We start from the raw sequence: 18,872 nt of genomic DNA on the forward strand, positions 1-18,872 counted from the left end.
GCCCGGCCGAGCTTTCCGCCCCGCTGCGGCACAGATGCACCCCCCGTCCTTGCCGTTTGCGCCCTCGTTTACGCTGCGGCACATCCCAGCGCTGACGCGCAGCTCCACAGCTGAGGTTATCGCCCGGCGGGGTCCGAGCTGGGAACTGGGTGCTGGGAATCTTGCGTTTTACCCGGTTCGTGCCGTGATCTTTTCCTCCCTGTCCCTCGTGCAAGCCCGCTGCACCTCATGGGCTGCTTTCAGAGGCTAGCAAACGTTTCTGAAGCTCTCTAGGGCCTCCTAAAGCCTCCCTCCCCTTGGTCTCCGTCCTCCCGGTGCGTGGGCAAAGGAGCACGACGGCGAGCGCTGCCCGCGAGCYGGGAAGGGCAGCGCGCGGGTCGAGGAGGGAACGGCCTGTTTACCCTTGAAGTCTCAAAGACAGCCTTTAATTAAGCCCAGCAAGGCTATTCAGTGCTGCCAAAGCACATTAGAAATACAATTCTCTTTGGATTTCAAAGGGATTAGGGCCCTGGCCTTCCTTAGGCTCCTCGTGGAAAATGTCTGCCGATGGTTTAAACTGSTTGAAGCCTAACGCGCAGTGTCCCTTTAAAAACGAACCCCACTCTCAGACGAGGAGAGCACTCATCATTATCTAGGAGAAAAGCAGTGTTCAACTTAATTAAATTGCATGCTACTGAATTTTAGGTTAGCTAGTGACATGCACTTGCAGATATTTCAAAATACTACAATCTCGTGGCAGTAATATTCTATTAGGTATTCAGTGTGAAATGTAATTATTTTAGATAAGAGCAATAAATGCAGCTGGTGGAGTCAGACGAAATGTTTCTCAAATAATTGCGATCCTCTTAGATAATTTCAACTTCAGGCTTAACAAACCCGCTGCGCTTTTTGAAGTAGGTTCCTTTCCTGTAGTAATTCTCTCTGGAGAAACTCATATGAGAGATAAGTGATACCAATATAAATTAAACCTTACACAGCCACGCTCGCAGAATACTAACGGCCAGGATCCCCAGCGCAAAGCGTTAGACCCCCCGTGCCCCGGGCAGGCGAGGCTTGGGGGTGGTTTGCRCGTGCAGGAGCAGCAGGAGGCAGCTCCTCCGCCGCGCACCCAGCGCCCCGCTCCGGCAGCTCCCGCGTCGCGGCCCGAGCCAGCAAAGACTTCAGCAGCCGGCGCTTTCCCTAGCAAAAAAAGAAGCTTGTTGATCCCGTCGAGGAGCTTACCAGTGCAGTTCGCTTCATCTGACCAGTCCCTGCAGTCGTTGTCGCCGTCGCACATCCAGGAAAGGCGGATGCACATCCCGGAGCTGCAGCTGAACTCGTCGCTTCTGCACTGGTGGGCCTCTGCGAGCAAGGCGCGCGCGGCTCAGCCGCTGCCGGGGCACGGCTCRGGCCCTGCAAGCGCTTTCCCCGCGTTGGAGGATCAAGAGCCACCACCCTGCTCCGTTTCCCGGCCGCTGCCTTCCCTCCGCTTGCCACCCCGCCGCTTCGGAGCCGGGCGGAAGGGGAGGACGGGGCGACTCAGCGCAGCACCGCACTCACCGCAGCGGCTCTCGTCGCTGTTATCGCCGCAGTCGTCCTCCAGGTCGCACTTGTAGGAGAGCGGGATGCAGGTGCCGGAGCCCTGGCAGCGGAACTGGCTCTCGGCGTCGCACACCGTTGTGGCTGCCACCGGCGGGAGGAGAGGCAGAGACGGTGTTCGAGGCGGCGGCGAGCTAGCCCGCACCCGCACGCGGCGGCCCCCCCACTGGGAAAATGCCCCCCAGGCAGGGCGAAGCAACGAGGAGGAAAGAGGCTCCGGGCTGCAGAGCTGCCTGGTGTCACSCAAGGGGCCTGCGGAGCCGGACAGAGGGCAAAGGCAGGAGCCGCCGGGCTGAGGGAGAGGCTCAGCGGCCGGCGCCGGGGCTCCCCGGCCCCGCAGAGCCCGCGCCGGGGCCGGGCACCCGCAGCGGCTTTACCTCGCCCCGACAAAGCTCGAACCAGGAGGGGAAATCGCCCTCCGACTGCTTATTTGCTTTCAGTGAGGTCAGACTGCGGGGAGAGGATGTATTTTGACTCTGCTGGCTYGTATCTCAGGGTAGGCGGGAAAATGACCTCTTTATGAGTACGAAACRTGGATAAAGAGCATCTCTCCAAGAATATCTGATCCTCCACTGATCCCAAACTTTAAGCCTGGCCCTCTTTGCATGAGGGACTAATCCAAACCCCTCAGGCTCTGCAACGGCTTGGAACAGCTGTGCTTCCGATGTGCTCTTGGTTTCCCTAATTTTACCTGAGGAGGTGACCTTCATCTTTACTGTATTTGAACTTGATTTATTAGCTCAGCAAGAGGCCCACGCCCTCATGATGAAGACAGAAAGGCACTTTCTGCATGCACTATTTTCCTCAGCATCAGCCATGCCCTCAATTAGCCTCAGGGGATAATTACTGCAAAAGACAAGCACGCACCCTCCCACAAAAACTGGGATCAATCTCACCTAGCTCGAGACTCGTACACTTAAGCCGGGCAAGGATAAAACACCAGGCCCTGCGTGGTGCAATTCATGCAAGCAGTTTTGGACGTGCCCCTTAGGACGAGATGAATCGTGCCCTCCGAGTGCCTCGTGCTCCCCRTGGCTATAACGGGAGTCTAGACAAGCAGCTCGAGCGCGACACYGACACAGCACAAATCCAAATTGGAACGGGCAAATGCCATCGCAGGACACTTACGGCAGTTTTTCTCATCACTCATGTCCCCACAGTCGTTATCGTTGTCACACTGCCAAATGCTGTTTATGCAGTTCCCATTGAAGCATCTGTACTGGTTCGGCAGGCAGGTGTTTTCTGGTGCAAAGGGGAAAACACAAACAAGCTGGCGTTAGGCATGGTACTGCCCTCTCGGACCACAGGCCGTACTTCTGCTAGSCCAAAGTACAGCGCCGAAGGCCACGCTGACCTCTCAAAGTGGCAGGAGCCACCACCTCCCAAGATAAGGCAGCGGCAAGAATTGAGCATGGATTTACCTTCCTTCACACAGGTGCTGTTCTTCATGACGTAGCCGTGAGGACAGTCACACTTGACCTCCCCTGAAGGCAGCACGGTGCTGGCAACGCCCTCGGGACACTTGCAGCTTTTGCCGTTGTTTGACTTGGGCAAGCAGAGCAGGCTGCAGGGCTTGGCAATGCAGGCGTTCTGTCCTGGCAGGAGGCGAAGGGACACGGTCGGGACAGAGGGCCGCGAGACGCRGCGGGAAGCCCAGTTTTACCTATCGCATCCCTCCTGGGTTCAGGCTGCTGGCTAGGAGCCAGCTCAGCAGTGTCAAGTTTTGAGGCTGGACTCAGAAATGCAAAGAGCTTTCTGCTCCCCTAAAGACCAAGGGCCTTAATGGTTTTCCCAGTCTCTTGCATGGTGCTGGTTTGTAAAGCCCTTTGATGATCTTAAACCCATCTAAGAGTGATGGCAATCCGTTCAGTGAGCAATACATCATGCTGGGGCTGCTGCTACCTGAGCATAGCCCAGAGTGATGCCCTTTTCCCCTTTGCATGGAAAGGGCACAATCTGTGACCGACGTGGAGAGCACCATCACATCRCAGGCAGGGCTTTAAATCCTCCTTCTCTCCGACAGGGAATATCTGTTGTGGCAGCTTAGAAGTAATAAGTGGTGCTAATGAAACACAACCCTTAACAGGGCACCTGCGCGCTTAAAAAGCTCTACAGGAATGTGAGTACCTTCAGGCTCATGCAATGTGAGATGGGAGCACCTTGCAGTTTGGGAACTTGTGGAAATGGGGGATAAACAGCTTTCCACACCCAGTGCCATGGGACCCATCCATCCGAGCATTCAGCCTGTCACAATATCCCKAAGAGAGATCATCTGCATGCACACTCAGTTACCTGTCGTCTTTCCTCTGTAAAATATTTTCATATCCATGATCCCGTTTAATCGCCCAACTAAAATCTCCATTCTTGAGCCGCTGGTTTTGGACGCTCTAAAAATGCTCAGCTGTGACCAGTCATTCCAGTAGATTTCATTCTGAAACACAAGCTTTGCTCTTTAGTGCCAAGAGACATGAGCGGAGCCGCCTTGGAAATGCCAGCCAGCAGTTATTAGGATCGAGACCATTGCAACACCCTGGAATCGCAGGGCAGTGAGAGTCCAAATGCTCCTCAGAGCCAAGGGCAGGRTGATAAGGACATGAAATGGGCTGTGTGCACAGGCGGGAGCAGAAGGCACATCTGCTGAGTCACAGGCAATCTGGGGAAGACATCACAGTATAGCTGCTTGGAAAAGCTGGCAGCCTGCTGGATTTCCATCCCAGTTTGAGCTGTACCTGCCTGTTAGTTTCTGGAATTTGTCTGAMCGTGCCAGGAGCAGAAATAAAGCTCTGCCTCCCAGGAGCCAGATGCAGTGTGCTAAACACTCCTCAAGCCCAACTCCCCCCCCACCACCACCTAAGACCGCGTATGCTGTGTAGATCTCCATCTACTTGAAAAGAAACCCTGCATACATACCTTAAACACGGCAATGGCGTAGGGGTGAGGGAGGCTGTCCAGGATCACGGACCGCTGGAGGCCGTTGAAGTCAACCCTCTCGATTCTGTCCATGTAGGCCTCTGTCCAGTAGATCCAGTGGTCATCCACGGAAATGCCGTTTGGCCACCGCACGCCCTCCGAGACGATGCAGCCGGCCGATGAGCCGTCCATGTCACTTCTGTAAATGCCGGGCCTGGAGTCTCCCCAGTCAGTCCAGAACATCAACCTGACAAGAGCCAGAGAGTTTACTCCACGTGGTAACAGAACACCTCATCAAAAGGAAGCAGGTTAAAAAGCACAGACTGACCAGATCARTTTTACTAGCTGGAAAACTTACTGCCACTGGAAATGTATGGGCAGGAGAACAGCAGCTTGATTAAAACAGAAACCGGCCCCCAGTCTCGGACTGTCTCCCAGCTATTCCTGGTGGTGTTTTGCTTACCCTTCTCTGGGAACCAGAGCGAGGGCTCTGGGTCGTTCCAGGATCGAGGAGTTCAGGACAGTAAGTCGCAAGTCTCCATCTGGATTGGCAACCTGGAGTAGTAACAAAAAAGGAGGGAGGTGTTCACGAGTGGCAATAGGGAGAGTAATCGCACTGTTCAAAGTTAAATGAATTCTGTGGCATTTAATTACAGCTCCCTAATAAAACAGCTATCCAAAATAGATGGGCACAAGGAGCAATTTTCTTAGGGCAAGTGAAAAAAAATGATAGCCCTGGTTTATTTATTGCTATTTCTAAGTTAGTGAATGAGCAACTGGCTGTAGCAGGTCTCTACCACAACCTGCTCTAGCCCCGTGTACTGCAGGACATCGTCCAATCTAAAGTAGCTTAGTTAACTGCAGATAAATTACTTAATGAGCTGGGTTTTTTCTCCCCATTTCTACTGCTCACTTTGGCATCATAAACGGATCTCAGTTTAACTATGAGGGCCTGAATAGTACCGTGCCCTGTCCGCGTTCAGACCCCGTAAAGTGGAATACCATGCCGCGGGAGGAGGGTCGGCGGTCGGTAGTGCCACACCAGCAACTCAGGGCAGCATCCAACTTGGATRCGCCGATGTAAACACATCTTTTTAGCACCAGTGATTGTAGACATACCTCAATTTTTGGAATCCCAGCACTGACCCAGTAAAGCAATTGACTGAGAGGTTCAAAGGCCAAAGCCTCCACTGTTTCCAGCCCAGTGCTGACGATTATTTCTTGGCCTGAGCTGCCATTGAGACAAAGGCGCTARAAAAAAATAAAAGAAAAGAAAATAAACAGGAAACTCTCACAGCCTCCAGGTTAGCACACTCAGGTGTGCAGGACGAGCCTTAACGGAGAGCTCACGGATGAGAAATACCTAAAGCAAGCGCTCGAATTTCAAAGCACTTGGGTAACAGCTCCATCGCCCTGCACCTGTGTCCGCAGTGCGAGGCGGTGACAACGCAGGGGACAGGCGGCCAGAGCAGCCGCAGGGGCAGGCGGGATGTTTTGGCTAACAACACTGGGGCGAAACGCTGATTTTGCACGTGGTGCTGTTCTCGGTGCTCATTCGCAGCCAGACTCCGCTCAGCACTGGCTTTCTGAGGAACACCACGGAAGCCAAGGGGACGCCTTGCCTCTGCAGGAGGCCGAGGGGGGAGCCGGCTTCGCGGGGGGCMGGGGATGCTCTCGGTCCCCGGGCACACGCGTATTCCTGCCTGGGAGCTTAAGCTGTGGAGCAGTCCAACCTGGCTGAAAATAAATGTTCTTGCCTTTTAGGAACTTTGTTACAGCATTTTAGAAGTGCGTGAACCTCTGAAAGTCAATGGAGAGTCACTGGATTGAGGCATACATGTTAGGAAAGGATCTGGGGACAAACCTGGCCAAAATAGGCCGCTAAGACAGGTTGCATAAGAGGATCAGTCACATGACAATGACGATATGGGTCATGACATGACATGACGTGACATGACCCAGTGCAGTCTGAACGGGAGCTGCGCTTTCTGCTGGGGCGCCTCGGTCACCCAAACCTCTGAGCTACCTGCTCACCTGTATAATGTCAAGGGTGACGTCGGCCCAGTACAAACAGTTGTGGTCGTAGTCGAAGTCGAGGGCGACGGCCCCTCGCAGCCCGGCCAGGGGCAGCTCCTCGCTGACGCCCGAGGAGAGGTCGTACCGGTGGATGGAGTAGCGGGTAGCGTACAGAATAAACTCATTCTCCTCTGCGAGAACAGGGGACTCGTTATGCAGCAGCCTCTGGCTTTGGGGGTTACTCAAAGGGCAGGCAGCAAATAACAGGTATTTCACCCCCCCCCCCCCGATGCCCCGATGGTATGTTTTAGCATCTCGACCGAGGCAAAGGCTCTTTGTCTCAACAGGATTAGGTTAATTAGAAAATGCTAATAGCCTCATCGGGTCCCCTTATTCACCCATGTGACGGGAAAACACTAGTGCTGTTGTTTACTGTGGGGGGTTGAAAGAGGAGGCAAAAATGGCAAAAACTGTTTTGACGGTTTCCTTTCTGCATTTGCGTTCTGCCAATTAGAAACAAAACACTGATCTCCTGTTCCTCGAAATTCTCATACAAAGGTGCGAGTGATGTAAGCGCTGTGTGTCCCAGGGGACACCTTTACTGCAGTAAATATTCCAGGGTGGTTTTTGCACAGCATCTAGCGTAACGGGCCCCTCACCCAGGACAGAGACACCCAGGCATTAGCACGCTACCAGTAAATTCCAGTAACGCTATTACTGAGTGAAGCTAAGGTCAGTAACACTGGTGGTGCATCGCTCCGGAGATACGAAGCACGTAGCGTACGTGGAAGCGGTGCAAACGAGGTGTTTCTGAGCACTATCGGCAAATGCGCTGGGAACACAACAGCTCAAAGCCTGGGCTGCCGGCGGCTGCAGGCTTAGTTTTCAGGCAGCAGAGCCCTTCGCAGCCTAACGCAGCTCTCCAGATAGCTCGAGAGGRCTCAGATGGTGAAAAATGTTGTCGATTCTTAACCTCAGAGGAAAACTAAACACCGTGCTGGCGTGAATCCCAGTGGAGGGGAAGTTTCTCCAGGTTTTGCACTTGGGTTATCAACTGCCCCCTGTAGAGTCTTAGGCCTGGCCGGTGCACTGCAACCTTGGGCTGTCCGGGCTTGCTGCTGCCTGGGAAAACCGCCTGCTTTTCTACCGGCCGCAGCAGCCACGGCTCACCGCAACCTCTTCCCTCCCGCGCGGTGGCATGCTCATCGCGCTGCTCGTGACGGCAGATTAAATTAAAGCCTTAATGAGCGGAATGCAAACAGTGGTGGCAGCACACGGGCATGAAATCATTTTGAGAGGAGAAGGAAGGGCAAGGAGGTGCTGGCGTCCTCCTGGCACGAGYGGCCAGCCCCTGCCCTGCCCTGCTCCCCGGTGCCTGCCACGGAGCCGCACGCGGTGGCACATCTCCGGGCAGCGTCTGCAGATGGATTTCCCTACACAGGGCAGGACAATTTTTTTTTTTAACTGATTGAGGCATGTTAGCTCCTGTTCCGTAGTTTCTCTCTGGGGAGCCTCTGGGAATTTATGCATGGTCAGGGCCCAGCCAAGGACGTTATGAACGAAGGCCCTGTGGCCAGGGTAATCCTGCACACACTTACCAGCTAGCGGGCAGGGCACCAGCTCCCCTTCCAGGCGCGATTCGATGTCTCCCCCTGTGCAAGTGTCCCCAGAGATCTTTCGGTAGCTGCAACATAAACAGCCGGGCAGTTTACTCCAATAATATAGCATCATGAGCAGCTAGAACAACCCACTGGTTCTTAATTTCAAATTAAATGTTGCTCTGTATATCTGCACATGCAATCCACTAACTGCCACTTGCTTGGGTTTTAACACCAAYAGCATAAATCCCAGTCTTTAGAAGATCAAGTTCCCTTCCAGGTATAACAACATACCCTCGAGTCTTCTTGTAAGTTGAGCCAACAGGGCAAGGAACTGGTGGGTCATACGGCTTTCCAGCAAATTCAGGGTCAGGGACGCAAACTTCTAATGCTAAGTCCTCACTCAGTTTAAAGCCAAAATCACTGCCAAGAGAAGAATGAGGTGAGGCAGGAAGGGAAAGAAGGGACAAACGSACCACGCTAGACTGTTTACTCTCCTCTATTTTTGCAATCAAGTTTTAAGAACACAAAGTATTTCAGAAGGCCATTCATTTATTATCAATGTAATATCTTACAGCCAGACAACTTTTTCCATTGGGACATTACAAAAACAGTTTGCAAATAAGCTTCCTAGTGACGAAACAAAATAGAGTAAATGAGGCAGCAAGCCATACTGGAGCCAGCACTCCCTGAAGATCTGGCTCTGAGCCCCAATTCCCCAGCTAGCTGTCTTATTTCTCTGGGGTGTGTCTCAGTTTTTCCCAGCTGTAAAATGGGTATTACAATGCTTTTGTTCTTCRGAAAATGCTATGGAAAAGGTTATGTCAATCTGACTTTAGAGACACTCCAGGGTTTTGACTCTAAGGCAGAAATTAGCTCCCATCAGCCTAATTCCTGGTCTGCCCATGATGAGCCAAATTCCTCTTCAGTCTGTTTCTGGGCATCTACAGGGAGGCCTGAAACTCTGTCCTTAATTGCAGGTACTAGACACTCAAGCAGTCTGGGCTCGAGCTCCTCTGAAAGCCCAGGTCCTGAAAAGCAGTTCACTCAGTAACCCCAAACCTTTGCATTTGACTGCCAAGGCAAGGCGGCCTAATCCTGACAGCTGTGCAGCTTCAGTAAAGTGTAAATTATAACCAAATCATGTAGCAGGAGCAGTCGCATTGCTACAGCTAAAGAGTCACTAAGCCTTTTAGCAGAAAATCTCCACGTGTGATGGGAAATCGTCCTCCATCATTTGAGAGAAGGTGATGGATTAACAATACTTTGCTCTTCTGCAGAATATTTCAGAGCTCTGAAGACATTAATTAAGTCTCATGTCCCATTATAAATGAAAGGATGTTTTCAGTCTATTTAGTTTCCTCTTTGCTATAAAATCAAGCAGTGATAAAAAAAGAGCTAAGTAAATTGGATGTTTGTCCGCTTTGTGCGATTGGTCACAGATACTTATCTCAGAATTACAATCCAGACTAAAAGAAATTAATTGGTATTTACCATTCAAAGTCTTCCCTTGTACAAGAGCAATTGGAGACCATGACAGGCCTGTCAAAATCTTCCCCATTGAAACACGTCGCATGAGGAGTCCTCCTTTTGAAAACAGTTTTATGCCCCAGTAAACACTCATTGCCTCGCTCATCGGAGGGTGACCACAGCTTGTAGTCGTTTTCTGTGCAAGGGACCCCTAAGATAAGTGACAAAGTTGGGTTAATGAAAGGCACCRTCTCTGCGGTAACCAAGACGGAAGATTTAAAAGCAAGTGAGTCTCCGATTTCCCTCTGTCCCCGCTGCCGACGTGCGCCCAGCGAGGCTGTGCAAAGCTGTACCCTGCTCCGCGCCCAGCACCACGCTGAGCTCCAGGGAGCGGGGGAGTTTTGCTCTCAGGGAAGGTCTTGTGCGAAGCTGCGGACCCAGCATTACACCCGTAGAGGGGTCTTCTAAAAAGCCGGGGGTGAGGGAGTTAAGTTTGTTGGTAGAAAAGAGCAGTCGCTATCCATCGAGCCTGTATCCCCAAGCAATCACCGCAGAGCTGCGTGCTGGAGCCCCGGACACCCGCCTGCACGCACATGGCACACCGGCTTCACCCGGCACCGCCAGCGCGGGGCTGCACCCCAGGAGAAAAGCCACCCGCGCTGCCAGGACCGAGGAGGCGACGGGGGAGCCGAGGGGCGCAGAGGGAGGAGGGCACCCGGGCACCCAGGCCAGGGCCCCCGCGCTGCAGCAGGCGGAGAAGAGGCTGCCCGTGACGGACGGCAGCGAGCAGCTCTGCGGCAGTGGATCTGTAACGCTTCGCTTGAAGGAAGTCACTCTGGTTACCAAACAGATCCGTTTCTAACAAACCGCTAGAGGAGTCAGTTAAAAATTGTAGCAAAGTAAATTCCTTTGCTGAGTTTAACTGCTCTTTGATTAAAATGCTGCCTTGCAATCAAAGCTGAAATCAGTTATAAAACATTCATAGGCACATGCCTGCAGAAGGGCTGGCTTCTTTTCTTTTTTTTTTTTTTTTTTTTTTTTNTTTTTTTTTTTTTTTTTGTTTCATTTCCTTTTTAACAAATCCCTTGGTAATGAGGGAGAGGTCCTTGGCAAGAGCCCAGAAAATGTGATTGCCTTCATCAGCCATCTCCGTGTGGATGTGAGCCATGAGGGACACAGGACTGATGTGAGAACCGTAGAAAGCCCCAGCCCCAGCAGGAGATCCTCTCGCASGTCCAGCTCTTGTATGGGTGTCCTCGGGAGAGGAGCAGGCTAGTAACAGGGTTGAGGCTTAGCCCCTGTGTCCCACGAGAGAATGGGACTGAGGGCAAGAGCAAGAGCTACAAAGGTGTTTCACACTTTTCTCTGTTCCTACTTAGGCATTGAATTTCCCATGCTTCTAAGACTCCATGGTGGGAGTCTTAGAAGAACCTTAGATGATGACATGTTTTGGATCATGGCCTGGGTCTCTAGGTCACTCTGGGCTTCTGAAAACCTTTCCCTGAGGTCTCGCCCCATTCCTCCTCGTTATAAGAGCTCTGGAGATGATACATAGAAGTCTTAGCTGCATCCACAGTCCTCCTCGGGGGCTGTGCATGAGGCAGTGGGGATGGGCTGTTTTTCAGTGAATGGCTGTTTGCATGTTTAGGGCATAAAGCCAAGGAGTGGAGGAAGGACAGGTGTCACACACGCACAACCCAGCGTGAGCCGAGGGCTCCGCCGCCCGCTGCCTTACCCAGCACGTCGGTGGTGTTGATCTGCAGTATCAGCCAGCTGTGGCCGTTCTCTTTGTATGAGCCAAAGATGGTGAATATGGTGCTTTTCTCCCCTGGCTCGGTAAGAAGGCCATACACAAACACCGGCTTCTCTGAGAAAGTGAATGTTTTCCAGGTTTCCCCTTCGTTTGTGCTATACCTGGAGAAAGAGGATTGGGGCAGTCATGAAGAGGAAGTCCTYGAGCAAGCCTGGGACTTGAGGCACAAGTCAAGGGAAAGGCTTGCTCGAGGCCACTGGCCAAATGCTTGCCCGGAGGAAGCCCGAGCCCCGTTGCAGGGCTCCACCAGGTAACTTACTTGAGCTGGTCGGTCTCGGTGCCTTGTGCGATTGCCACCAGGATGCCACCGTGATCACCCCAAGTGTAGTAGTGGGGCCCAGACAGTGCCTGAGAAGAGAAACAGTGGCAAGGGGGGAAAAGTCCAGAGCATGAAGGTAAGGGGTGCCAGAACATTACACCCCTCAAAGTCTTGCTGCAGAGACCCTGACACACTCAAGCACACTAGGAGGACCTTGCCTTCAAGCTTAGCTCACACTCATCAAAGCTACGCTGAATTAAGGGAAAAGCTTTGCAGGAAAGCATGCTCTGTCAGAAATGCTTCCTGACCCATGCTAGCATTTCAGGTCGCTCGGGCTGAGCCAAATATCTGGAGGCACTAGAGARTCAAGTGTTTATGGGCCAACATCTGTTGTCAAGAGCAGTCAGCCCAATTTCTCTAAATATGTAGCTGTGTTAAAGAGCAGAACTGTACCTTGGACTCTCCTCCCCACATGTTGTAGGCTAGTGTAAGAACTAATTGAAAAAGTGCTGTTACATGAAACCAGAATCAATCTCTCCCCCTCTAAGTCTGCRATTCTTGTCTACAAAGGTTTCTGAATGCTCATCAGGGACTTGCTGCCTTCCTAAGACTTCAGATAAGTTTTGTTATTCAATCTGCAAGGTTTTTTAAACACTGAGAGATAAATGGGGCCATGGCAGGCAAAAACCACTCCCTGCAGGCAACCTGCACATCCACTCCCGGTAAGAAAATTGTTGTATTTCACGGTCACCTCTTGCTCTAGCTTGTGACCACCAATACAAAATCACTCCTTTGCTTTCCTATCTGGGAGGCTCAGTGCAGCTCAGGAAGAAACCGCAAACATGCTCGACTCCACTGGTAGTACACACTAACACGCTCGGGGACGTTCCTGCAAAGGGCACTGCATATATCGTTTCTTTCTTTTTGCGTTTTGAGACCGTACGAGTGATCTGGAGGCCAATAAGCCGTCCAGCCTGCTTTCAGCAGCTGCTTGCCAAAAGCCGTGAGGAAAAAGCTGTATGACTATTTCTCAGCTGAAAAAGCAGTGTTGGGTCATTCCGCACCTCCGCAGAGCGCACTAGGAGGCTGAGTAACTCAGCAGCTCGGCATTGCTAACTGTAGGTTCGCTTTTCCTCCGTGCATTTGAATTGCACTTCTGCAGAACACTGTCTGTGAGCCCGGGGAGGCCTTGGGCGTGGAAGTCTCCACTTTCTGGGTATCCTTCCCCAGCCGTGCATGCTTCTGTCTCAGCGCCATGGCCCCACAGAGCCAGGTCCCCGCGGCCTCTCCCTGCTGACGCTCGGAGGCACCCGCGCTCCCGGGCAGCCTTCGCACCACGTCGGGCTCTGGCAACAGCCGGACCTGTGGCGCGTCCCCACCGCCGCTCCAGCCGCCCAGCTGTTAACCCAAACCGCGTAGCACTTACCGGGAGGAAAACGCGGCCGTTGAATTCACAGGATTAAATAGCTTACAGATGTCAAAATACCATATTACACTYGCATCAAAATGTACAGGCAGGCCACAAATACCGCCGCAGCCCAGAACACCCACTTAGTAAACAGCATCCAACTCTCCAGAAACCGAGAACAACATCTCATTTTTCTGGAAGACGCCAGAGGCTTTCCAGACACTCCGGCAGGCAGAAGGGCTGGGGTTTGGAGCGCCTGCCYTTGAGGAGGGAAATCCCAGAGAGAAAAACAAGTAAATGGCCTGGGGCCAGGCAGACCTTACCTCTCTCCACCTTGCTCCAGCGCTGCTCGAGACGTACACGTTGGTTTTCCTTGCCATGTTCTTGCCAATGGAGCCTAAGAGAAYGAGAAAATACAAAGCGATTACCTAAAATGAAGCCAGCCACCTCTAAACTCTTTTTCACAGCGAGTATAATGACAATGATCGAGGAGCTGATTTTTCATAGTATAAACCAATTCCTGTCTATTTTAAAGACTATTACGAGTTTTAAAAGCAGCTGGGGAGAAACATATGGCTATAAACATGATAAAACAAAATGTGCTCTCAGTTTTGCAAATGTTCCCTAAATGGTTTTCTATAATAAAAAGGCGAGACAGACATTAATTTCTGTACTGGTAGGAAACCCCTCACTTGGCTAGTGGCAGGAAAGAGCAACAGACTGCAACTGGGAAGGTTGCTAATGTCACACGGTGCAGTAAAACGTACATGCTGTAATCACTGTACCGGGACTGCAGATGGAGAAGAGATGGCAAAATACACATTCTGATKGAATTTTTATAAACTCTCTATTTTTACTATTTATAAAAACTAGATGCCRCTACGATCTTAATGCCCTCCAAACTCCAGGCCCTGCAGCCCGCCCGTGGCTCTGAGGAGGGGAGCGGTACCAGTGGCGATGATGAGTCCCGGCGCCGACTCCTTGGAGAGAATGGGCATCCTGCGCAGCTGGAAGTTCAGCAGCTGGCTCAGCCGCTGCGCCAGGTGGAGAGAGCAGCCCTGAGAAGCCTGGAAAAGCAAAGCACGTCGACATTAAACCTTCATCCTGCATTTGACCATGCCCCTGTCCCATCCKGTCCAGCACTTTCAGCATCTGCTTTGGGAGATGGACAAGGAGCGAGATCCTTTTAGTCAAGAGGAACCTTGTCGCTGTCTTAGCGGGGCTAAAGCTTTGCCTGAGATGGCTTCAGGCTCCTCTCTGCTCTCGTCTCCCCYGCTGTGATTGCCATTTCCGTCTCTTTTACAGGAAGCCTTTTCTCTGGTAGCCCCTCTGCCCTTCGCCCGGTGAGCTGGCTGTGCTCAGCGTTACCTCGCAGCTTATCTTTTCGCCGTAACGCGTGTATGCCGGCGGCTGCAGCAGCTCCCAGGTGCCCCCTTTGTCAAAGGTGATGACGGACCGCATGTTCTCCTCGCTGAATGAGCCGTTTATCAGGGTGGCGATGTAGACACCCCGCACGCCTTCGACCCGGTGGAAGTCTGCAAAAGGCTCATTGGCGAAATACCTGCAAGGACATGCACGTGTGGTACCATCAGTCCCAGGCCTCAATGGATTTTGGAGTGGAGAAAGACTGCGGATTGAGGGAATACTTTGAWAAATGCAGCAAAAAGCTCCTAAAGGAGGTTTTGGCCAATATTCTTCTATCCCCCAGCCCATCATACTGAGCCCAGCCATCAAATGCATCAAGCCTCCCACAAGTTGCTGTGGGTATGATGACTGSAGATGATAGCATGACCTCTACCATCAAGCCAAGCCCTATCATAAGTCAGTGCATCCTAAGTTACCTGACTAAGGTGTCACTCCCCGCTCCTCCAGGGCTGTAGTAGAGTATGTTTTCTAAAGACAGGGAGAACTTCAGGCCTTCTGCTTCCGAGATGTAGAGGTTGGTACGGTTGTTATCGTGGCTGACGCACACAAACACCTGGTCCTCGGACGCATCAGCGATGTAATAYTCCTTTGGGACATAAAGGACAAACGGGCAGGCTTTATATGCGCGGCTGTACAAACAGGCTTTGTTTATCAGTTGATTTAGCATTTCCTCTTAGATAGCTAAAAGTAATTCCTCCTTCTACCCTTTTCTGTTTTTTTCACTTGGCAAGCAYGTATCTTCCCTCTGCTTTTTCCCTTGCATTTTTATACCAGAGATCTCTATCTTCTGCCCTCCACACCTCTCCTCAAAGCCCAAATCCCTGGCAAAGCCCCTCCTAGAGTAGCTCAGCACTGCAGWGTCCCCAGCAGCCTTCCCCCGCAGCCTGGCTTGCCTAGCCTGGTCGGTGTCRACTCTCTGGCTGAACTTGAAGCGGGCCTAGGGCATCTCGTAGCAGGAAACACACCCTGCTTGTCTGCCAAACGCTGAGCACATTGCTAGAGCTTTCCTCCATCCCCACCTGCCTGGGGAAGCCACAGCACGTCTGGATACACCTTCCTGCTGGAGGAGTATCACAGACTCTTTGTAAACGTTGGCTGTCCCCCTGGGCACTCTCTGTCTGCAAAAAAGGCAGRTGTTTGGGGCCAGCTTGTGCTGGTGGAACCAATATACGTTCAGTGACCTAGTGCCCTGTGCCACAGGGAGGCTCCTATGTCTCCAAAGACAGAGCCACGGTATGAAGCACAGAGATCAACCCCTCTCTGCAAATCTAGGCTTTGCTCCCAGCCACCGCCACTTGCTTGGGAAGGAGCCAGAGGCTGTCTCTTTGCAGAGACACGTACTCGAGTCAGTACTAGCCCAGAATAGTCCCTCCGCTCTTTCAAGTACACGTCGTTGTGGCAGGTACATGATTCACTTGAATAAAGTCACCTTTGCTTAAACCCCAAGGACTTTTTCACATTAGCTTTCACTCTGCTGCAAAGGGGGCAAACCCCTGACCGGTGCGAAGTGAAACAAGGGTCCTCCCAAGCTCTCGCTATCGCGCAGAACTGCCCGTCACATCCGAGGGCACCCGCGGCAAAGGACAAGGCAAGGAGGCCGTCTTGGAAAACCCCACCTACCTTAATGGGATGCTTGGTTACGAACTGGGCCACTCGCATCGGCTTGCGGTTGAAGGACACCCAGAGCTGCACTGAGGCCGGCTGCGAGTTGCCCGATAAATGCTGCAGAAGAGCAGAGAGGGACGTGAGGAACAGGCTTCGCTCCCAAAATCGCACTAGTCTCCCATACCAGCTGAAAGGCAGACTGGGGCAAACCCAGAAGCCGCATGGCCGGGGAAGCAAGCAAGCCCATGAGGCCCCCCCACCCCTGCCCAGCACCAAAAAACTATTTGGAGGAAGCAGAGTCCTCCTGGCTAGGGAGGCACCAGCACCGCTCAAGGCTGCTGTATCTTTAAGTAGATGATCGTCCTTATCAGCATCCTGGAAGCTGGAAAGACTGGCTGCTGGCTGATTAGCATCAGGTAAACAGGACCTTTCCTCCCACTGCCCCTCCTGCCAGGTCAGGCGGAGGTAAGAAGGCTGGGTTTAATTCCTCCTTTTTCTGTGCAGCAGTCTCTGGGYTTTCCTTCACGTTTGTAACGATTTGAGGCAATTAGAAGCAATGAGTGTTAAGGGCGGGGGGGAAGTGGGGGCAATATTTTTCACGTGGGATGTCTATGGTGAGAACCTAAACCCAGATCTAGGCTCCAAAAATAAGCGGCCTGATTTTCCAAGGGTCTATATTGCTAAGCAACTGGGACTCCCACAGAAAGGAACGGGAGTCAGGAGGGCTCTGCCGCGGAGACGCCTGCCGCGGGCTCCCGCGCCGAGCTCCCACCCCGCGCGACTCCGGCCAGAGCCAGGGYTCCGTGCTCGATCCCGCTCCATGCACAGCACTCGATCCCCAGTGCAGGGGTAGCTGGCCACTTCAGCTCCAGATCCAGCAAGACCCAGCCAGGCTAACGTCCTTTCTCCAAAGGAGGAAGCAGCTCAGAAGAACCCCCAAATCTCGTTGATGTTTTAAAAGGTGATGATTTTTCACTCCTGTTTCACACAGCTCAGTTTCCTGAGTCTGGCTTTTGATGGGGTTGTTTCTCTGCAAAGMCTGATGCCATCTCCTTCATTTTTACCTCACACCAACAGTAAACCTAGATAAAATCTTCTTCAAACCCCAGCAGGCTTCAGATCAGGAAAAATGCCAGGCTGGTGGGTTCTAAAAGTTGTCAACTACCTGCAAGAGATATCTTTGAGAAACTGAAAGCGCTCCTCAAACCCGTCCTCTGTTAACTTCAGGCACAAGCAGTGGACAGAGCTAACTGCCTACAAAACGCTAAATGGTTTAATGGCAWTGGACTTGTTAAAAAGGACTCGACAGCAGGAGCAGGGGAGGTAAARCAATGCATGCATCTTCTGAAAAGAAAAACATTCTCTAAATTCTAGGATGCACACAGCAGCCCTCCCCACCGCACTTTCTCTGACCATCTGCAGAGGAATTGCCCTTAGTGAAAGCATAGACAAAGTGCTCGATGTTGTCTGTCTTTCAGATTCGTCTGAAAGTGGCCTACAGCTTCAGAAAGAAGTGGGGGATTGGGTTGCAGCAGGACAGAAAGACGCCCTTTATTCGCTTACACCCTCTTTGCTACGGAAAGCAAACTAAAACCCAGCTCTCTCACCAGACTGCAGTAAGCTAGGCTTTTTGGATCTGCTCCACTTTTGACTGTAATCCCTTTTGATGAGTCGTCTCCTAACGGAGGAGCTGCCAAGGCCCTTCCCCTGTCCTTTCGCTGCCACCCTGCACCCCCGTGATCCTCCGCCTTGCCTTTCTTTGCAGGCATCTTTTGTTTTTTCCAGGGTTTCAGCATTTTGCAGTCTGACCTACTTCTGCCTAACTTACTGAAACCAAGTGCACGAAAACGCTGCCGCTCCGAGCCCTGCTGGAGGAGCAGGATGTGTTGGTGGTGCGCTCYCCACTGCAGCACAGGGTCAAGCGAGGAAGGCAGCGTCAGGCACCCTGAGAAGCCACACGCACAGTCTGCGGGCCATGCGATACCACGGGCAGGAGCATCACCCTTGGGAAAGGCTCCTGCCGTATTTTGGACACAGGCCCTGGTTCAGAGCAGGGCTGCTGCCCGCGCTGGCCGTGACAGCTGGGGGCTGCTTTGTTTGACTTCCTTTAATCTGCTAATCGAGAAGGAGCATCAGGCTCTCAGCGCAGTGCAGCTAGGTTCTTTCCACAGCACTGTCTGGGTCGACAACAGAGCTTGTGTTTGGCCCCCGGAGCTGAAAGGAAGTGCCTGTGCTTTTCTCATAGCTAAGCTGACAAAACACAGTTTATGAAAAAGGGTCATCCCAGTGACACAGAGAGAAGCGCGAGAAGCTTGCTGAAATGTCAGTCATCATCCCCAGCAGTGATTTACTCCATTGGTACTTACCACAGACTTTGTGGCAAACAAATATTTGTCCCTGAGCTGGAAGTCTTCAACCTCTTCCAGGACTATTTCTTTATTTTCTCGGGTTTGGAAGAAATCAGTGCTGCGAATGACAGTTGAAGCCCCAGAAGGTTCGTGCCGCTCTATGTACACCGTATTTGGCTTATCGAAAGGCTCAACACCCCTAGGGAAAAAAAAAAAGAAAAGAAGGAGCTTTGTTAGCTGCACACTGACCCAACAACGCAGAAGGCAGCAGGTTCCGAAAGGCAAAGAACTAACAAGAGATGGGATCAGTGTGCAAGAAGCCGAGAGGAAGTGGGAGCACCCTCGGTGCTYGCCTGAGGAGCAGAGCTTGGCTCTGAGTCAGCGAACAAGCCGTGGGGAAGGAGACAGTTCTGCATCGCCTACCGGAAATTTGGAAAAGCCC

General features: G+C 52.2%; 1 protein-coding gene across 1 annotated transcript in view; it reads right to left on the reverse strand.

The window, feature by feature from the left end:
- SORL1 (sortilin related receptor 1) overlaps nucleotides 1-18,872 on the reverse strand; it is a 53,309-nt gene that overhangs the window by 16,916 nt on the left and 17,521 nt on the right. Inside the window, exons 6-25 of the mRNA XM_085316731.1 lie at nucleotides 18,449-18,629; nucleotides 16,098-16,199; nucleotides 14,894-15,063; nucleotides 14,421-14,613; nucleotides 14,002-14,119; nucleotides 13,376-13,449; nucleotides 11,645-11,733; nucleotides 11,308-11,486; nucleotides 9,597-9,783; nucleotides 8,397-8,525; nucleotides 8,103-8,188; nucleotides 6,523-6,695; nucleotides 5,608-5,739; nucleotides 4,952-5,043; nucleotides 4,489-4,735; nucleotides 3,871-4,009; nucleotides 3,000-3,173; nucleotides 2,707-2,820; nucleotides 1,540-1,662; nucleotides 1,222-1,341 (exon numbers count right to left, since the gene is read on the reverse strand). Of these exons, the coding sequence (XP_085172857.1) occupies nucleotides 1,222-1,341; nucleotides 1,540-1,662; nucleotides 2,707-2,820; nucleotides 3,000-3,173; nucleotides 3,871-4,009; nucleotides 4,489-4,735; nucleotides 4,952-5,043; nucleotides 5,608-5,739; nucleotides 6,523-6,695; nucleotides 8,103-8,188; nucleotides 8,397-8,525; nucleotides 9,597-9,783; nucleotides 11,308-11,486; nucleotides 11,645-11,733; nucleotides 13,376-13,449; nucleotides 14,002-14,119; nucleotides 14,421-14,613; nucleotides 14,894-15,063; nucleotides 16,098-16,199; nucleotides 18,449-18,629 (2,822 nt within the window). The remainder of the gene's footprint in view (nucleotides 1-1,221; nucleotides 1,342-1,539; nucleotides 1,663-2,706; nucleotides 2,821-2,999; nucleotides 3,174-3,870; nucleotides 4,010-4,488; nucleotides 4,736-4,951; nucleotides 5,044-5,607; nucleotides 5,740-6,522; nucleotides 6,696-8,102; nucleotides 8,189-8,396; nucleotides 8,526-9,596; nucleotides 9,784-11,307; nucleotides 11,487-11,644; nucleotides 11,734-13,375; nucleotides 13,450-14,001; nucleotides 14,120-14,420; nucleotides 14,614-14,893; nucleotides 15,064-16,097; nucleotides 16,200-18,448; nucleotides 18,630-18,872) is intronic.

Source organism: Rhea americana, unplaced genomic scaffold (assembly GCF_003343005.1).
Source record: "Rhea americana isolate MKP2758 unplaced genomic scaffold, rheAme1 scaffold_48, whole genome shotgun sequence".
Classification (NCBI taxonomy): domain Eukaryota; kingdom Metazoa; phylum Chordata; class Aves; order Rheiformes; family Rheidae; genus Rhea; species Rhea americana.